The sequence below is a fragment of the Capsicum annuum genome, chromosome 5 (assembly GCF_002878395.1).
Source record: "Capsicum annuum cultivar UCD-10X-F1 chromosome 5, UCD10Xv1.1, whole genome shotgun sequence".
Lineage (NCBI taxonomy): Eukaryota > Viridiplantae > Streptophyta > Magnoliopsida > Solanales > Solanaceae > Capsicum > Capsicum annuum.
The window spans coordinates 21,205,588-21,211,384 of record NC_061115.1 but is presented as its reverse complement, the minus strand read 5'-3'; the positions used below and the strand labels follow the sequence as shown (position 1 = coordinate 21,211,384).

Here is a 5,797-nt window from a genome sequence, read left to right as displayed (position 1 = left end):
CCTTTGAATGTTGGGACTTGGGAGATAGTTCGAGTCCTCGGGAACTGAGTAGTGTACTTTTCAAGTTGCTAAGGTCAAGGGCAGAACCAGCTGGGGCTGAGGGGCTCATTCAAACCCTCTTTAACAGAAAATTACATTTAAACTTATTCTTGTGTATATATAGTTAATGTTGAACTCATTTGGCTTCATATATTTACTTCATATTCTGACCCACCTTAGAATAAAGCATTTGCAGTTAGGTGTATGTAAATCCCAGATGTGCCACTAGCTAGGGTAAAAACATTTTAGTACTGCCTTGCCAAAGAAGAAGTGTTCATGCCAGAATTTCCCATATACCTAGCTGCGAATGCTTTTATTTGTACTAGCTCTAGTAATTGTACTTATTTTTTGTAGCATTGGTCGTCTTTTGAAGTTAAAATAGTCCTTTTGCGAAAAGTGGTGGTTTAAGTGGTGAAAGTGTTGGATTTCACGACGTTTAACTGGTAACCTGTTGATTAAACAGAAATAACTTTACCAGAAGGGGCTAATTTTGACAAAATTGAATTTGTTGAACTATTTTACAAACCCAAGTGCAGTAATATTTTAAAAACTAATGATTAGTGAAGAAAACCTCCATGAGAAGTTGGATTATTGAGATAACAAACAAAATAACCTTGCCAATGATGACAACTCAATACTGACTAGTACCCCACTTTGTCATATGTTTACAGTTGCCAAAAATGAGCAGTCTGCTTAAAATCAAGAACTACTCATGCCACCAACTCAATGTACATGGAAGTGCGCCAATGTACTTATCAACGAGTAGGCTAAGAACAGTAGATGAAGAGTCTTGATGAAACAAAATATTACATCGCACTACTGATTGTCTAGATGGTACACTGTATAACAAAATTTCAAAGTTCAGTACTCTTCGCGCCATAAATTCTATCTAGAACATGACCTAAGGCCAATATATATAAGCCGCAACAACAAAGCTAACAATAGCAAACGTGAGTCTACCTTGTTGCCTTGTTGGAATAAAATCATCAGATTGGCGCGCTACTGCACTTCAGGCTTCAGGTTTTTCTGGCTCTTCCTTCTCGGGCTCTTCCTCTTCCTCTTCCTTTTTCTCAGGATCTTCCTCTTTCTTTTCTTCTTCTTCTTCATCTTCCTCTTCTGGAGGATCACCCGGCATAGGAGGTGGCAAGGGAGTTTTCATGGGACTGAATTGGGGAAAGATATCTGGTCTTCGTCCGGGCTTGGGTCTTTCCCATTCCTGCAAATAAAACAAGTTTCATCAAAATACCTAGCAGCTTTAGTGAAATTATTCTAGAAAGCAAAATGCAGTATCGGCTTAAATTCGACACTTTTCTATGTGGAATCATAACGTAAAGGTTATTATTGAGGACATCGAAATTCAAGAAAGACGTGTCCAAGGGCTTTTAGAAGCTCCAAGAAATTAACACTAAATGAAAGGATCAAAATTGTATTGCATCTCTGTATCTTTGGTACCAGATCCCTGGCAGACCAAGATTAGCTAGTTGGAAGAGACGGTACACCTCTTAATACGCTACGGAGAGATGTCATTGCACCCACTTACAGCACCAGGTAAAGGGAGAGGGAGGGTTCTCCTCTACATGCTGCTGCAATATCCATGAAAGAGTTGTACCTGCAACTACGGGAAGGGCTGAACAAAGGCCAGTGGTTGACAAATTGAGCATCAAACCTCATTGAGTAGCCTATGGAAGCAAATAAGGAAAATTGCAACACATACATCTACTACTCCCCCTTCCCGCCACCCTAGCCTGACAGCTAGTGGCTACCCTGGCCCCTCCTTTCTATCATCTCCTCCTTTGGAGTGGTGCGTCCAGTAGAGAGATAGGGAACCAGCTGCATGGATGAGGGAAAAGATCCATTTTGCATTGCAGAGAGGAAGGGAAGGGAACCAGATGAGGGTGAGGAAAATAGGCCATGACGTGTGACAAGACGGGTAATCAAGGTTACCTGGTAAAGGGCTAGAGGTGTGAACTCGGGAGAGCCATATATCGGTGAGAATATAGAAGAGGCATAGAATGGGAGGATGCTACCGAAGTTCTTCTCTTTTATTTTTTATATTTTGTCGTACTTCTCTTGGTAGCACTTTTGACTACTAAAAGGGAAACTTGAACAAACACAATGAGGGTCCTTGTTGGGTTTTGGGGGGGGGGGGGGGGTGTAGTGGGTAGGAGTAATCTCTCCACCAGACAACTAAAACATTAATCATTGGATATCATTTCACGTACCGGAACTTGAAGTGGGAAAGAGGAGAGGCTCAACCAATACTTAAAACTTTCTTGGCATCAAAAGTTGGTTATGTAGGCTGACAACCTTTCCTCTAGGTTGTTTCAACCGGCCAAAATGGTGGACTGCCTGAGACTGCTAAAAGAACCACTCTGACCAATCAAAGGGGCTAACTTTATTTATGAGCATAGGGAGTTCGGGTTGGTGTGAATTTTACACCACTTTGGATACAATTTCAGAAATGACACTCTTTTTGACCATATTAAACCAAAATCGGTAGCTTGATATTTTTGAGATGCACAATTTTTTTATAACCATCCAAGCCAGCTTGCGTGCACCTCGACTAATTACACGAAATACTGTCACCTCCTACCAATAACTGGTACCATGTGACTCTGTCTACCAAGACTAGAATAAGTAGAAAAATTTCACCGAGTGTTTCGTCTCTGTTGAAATTTGAACGTGAAACCTCATGATGCTCAACTTTCTACATTAACCACTAGGCAACACCCTGAGTGTGTGTAAATGCACAATTCAATTCATCCAAACAGCAACAATCATTCCCACCTAAATAATCAACAACTGTATCTAGATTAAACCTATAAGCTTCATCTCTTAATCATAGATTTAAACTTTATCACAGATCAAATTGCAATTTCCTTTGCTATTTTCTGAACGGATTTGGCATTTGAGTGCATTAGCACAATTTAATTCAACCAAATAGCAACAAAAAAGCTCACACTTAACCAACCAAAAACTATCTCTCTCTAATTTCTACATACTAATAGATTCTACTCTTAGCAAAAACTTAAGCTGCATGTTCATAATAGCTAACAGAAAAGCGCAGCTCCAATAAAACTTAAATAAAAAATGGAGTTTTCGCAAGCTTACGATAGGAAAATCGAGCGGAGAACGACGAGTCATCTTCTCTTCTTCCGGCGCCATACGAACAATTTGCGAACTCCGTCTAGAAGAAGACGACGATAGAGTCGTCGGTCTCATAAAAGCAAAAGTTCTTGTCGTCGGAGAGATTGAGCAAGTGAACCGGACACTACAGGAAGGTGAAGACGATGATGTTGGCGCCGGCGGAGAGCCGGAGCGGTTTAATATCGTCGCCGTATAAAGCGGGAGTGGCGGCGGAAAACCGGAGTGGTTTAAAATCGCCGCCGTATGTGGCGGCGGAGAAGATAACGCCGGTACGAAAGACGATAAAGCCATTGGAGTTGCGGCAAAGAGGGGATTTCGCAAATGTTGGGATAGTTGGGGATATTGGCGGAGGTGGAAAGAGTATTGGGCTTTTTGTGAGGCCCAGAATAATTTTAGAAAAAAATACATAAACTAGCATATTTAAAATTAAATTACAAAAAATAACAATTTTTTTATTAAATTACATTTTATGGCATATATATTTATATGTATTTATATCTTTGTAACAACAGTTTACAAAAATACAAAATACATATTGATCATAAGGACAGTAAAAATCGTATGTATTTGTATTAGCGACAGCGCTATTGTAGCTATTTCTCAGGTCCCTATATGCAAGACTAATCTGAAATATGTCAGGAAGCTTCCTTCCAAGAGAAATAGGCAGCTATCAAGAGTATATCAGCCACCATTTGTCAGTGAGTTTGATTCTGGGTCAAAAGATAAAGAAGTCATCCAGTCGTAAAAAAAGTTGAAATATCCGTTTGAAGGTCACAGCATTAACGGACCATATGCTGAAGATCACTTCTCTAAGTTCTCTGTTTGGATGTCAGCTGGACTGTACAATCCACATGCTACTAAGTAAGATTGATGAATCATCTTTCACAATATCATATATATGTACTACTTTCAATACTTATAGGAATTATAATTTGATTTTAGGAAAGGAAGGGATGAGTACTTCACGACCAAATACGCTGATCTAAAATCAAGTCTTGATTTTGTAGTAGCACACCCGGTGAAAAAAAGTTGGTTTTATTATCATGGCGCAATCAAGTAATTGTTGGAATGATGAGGTATGCCTCAAAGAAATATATATAGCAATTAACCTTTTTATTAATTTTTATTATTAAAACACAAGCTGATTTTACAATATGACCCAAAAAAATTTAATGTTTACAGAATGAATACAGCTTTTCTGGTAGCAGATGTATCATAGTGATACATCTGGGTATCATATGTATCACTATGATACATATGTTGTCTAACTTGAATTTAATTTAAAAATTTAATAAGGAAGCATGGGTTAGTTTCATAATTTGAACTACATTCTGTTGCATATTTTTATGAGCAAAATTTAATTTCTTTGCTCCATCCTATTATGATCGATGTGCAACTCGATACATTTGTGGCTGATTTAGCTTGTCTCTACGTTTCATGAGAAGTTTGTGTTTACTATATTTTTCTTTATAGTAATTAATATTTCAAGTTTGTGTATGCCTTATATAAATCACCAGTTCTTACACATCATAGTTTTTTATTACAGCATATCGATGTGGTATTCTACTATCTTAGAAAGAAAGCAAAACTGGATACAACTAGTGAATATGGATATACCACTGTGAATTACGTGTTCATGAACTACATCCATGATACATACACTCATTATCACCGAAGTCATTCTGAGATTGATCTTAACTCACTTGTTGAAAACGTTCACTCAATGAAAGTGGCTTCGGTGGAGAGATCAATTTGTGAGATTATGCAAGGACTATGCATTCCAGCTGGTATGTCATGGCATTTGATTGATGAGGTGTATGTGCCGATAAATTGTAAAAGGTCATTTCAATAGGTGTTGGCAGTCATAGTACTCAAGGAAAGATGCATTCGTGTGTACGACTCGATGAAAGGTCATAGAGGTCATGTTGATGAGATAAAGGAGCTTGCTGAAATGTTGTCTACTTATTTGACAATATCTAATTTTTTTGAGAAAAAAGATCGCACAGACTGGTTACTTCTAGACGCATACAAGGAAAAGTCGGACCATCATGCATTTGATGTTCACATTGTTGATGGAATTGTGCAACAATCAAGCGGAACATTGTAAGTATCATTTATTCTTTTGAATATATTATTTTAAGAGCTCATGGCAACACATAAAATACCTATTTTTCTATTTTTCAGGGATTGTGGCTTGTTTGTTGCAACATATGCTGAATTTTTAAGTGAACGACATCAGATACCATCTCAGAGTTTGATCCGAAAAAGCATCGTACAAGATACGCATCCTTGTTATGGGACTATGGTGTGAACAAGGCATGCACTGGATAGGTTAGTAACAACTAAGACCCGCCTAGGTCTAAACGCACCTTCATTCAATCTGAGGATACAGAGATAATTGATGTTGAACCATAGTTCTCTAGCATTTATTGTGTGATAAAAGGATTTGGTTTCTTATGTTTGTGGAATTATGATTTTTTGATTTTTTAATGTTTGGGGATTTGTAGATATATCATGAAACTATGTTTTTTTGGTGTAACATTTTATCTTAGAAGCAAATATTGTATTAGTACTTCTGTGGGCAGTTTAACTTACATAATCTATCACAAAT

At 37.9% G+C, this 5,797-nt stretch overlaps 1 protein-coding gene across 1 annotated transcript; it reads right to left on the bottom strand.

Annotated features, from left to right (window-relative positions):
• Window positions 1-829: 829 nt before the first annotated feature.
• On the bottom strand, window positions 830-3,575 carry LOC107870420 (coiled-coil domain-containing protein 9). Its single transcript, XM_016716949.2, has 2 exons — window positions 3,151-3,575; window positions 830-1,255 (listed from the first exon to the last, which is right to left on the bottom strand). Exons 1-2 carry the CDS (start codon window positions 3,475-3,477, stop codon window positions 1,049-1,051), a joined length of 534 nt encoding a protein of 177 aa, XP_016572435.2. The 5' UTR covers window positions 3,478-3,575; the 3' UTR covers window positions 830-1,048.
• Window positions 3,576-5,797: the final 2,222 nt, after the last annotated feature.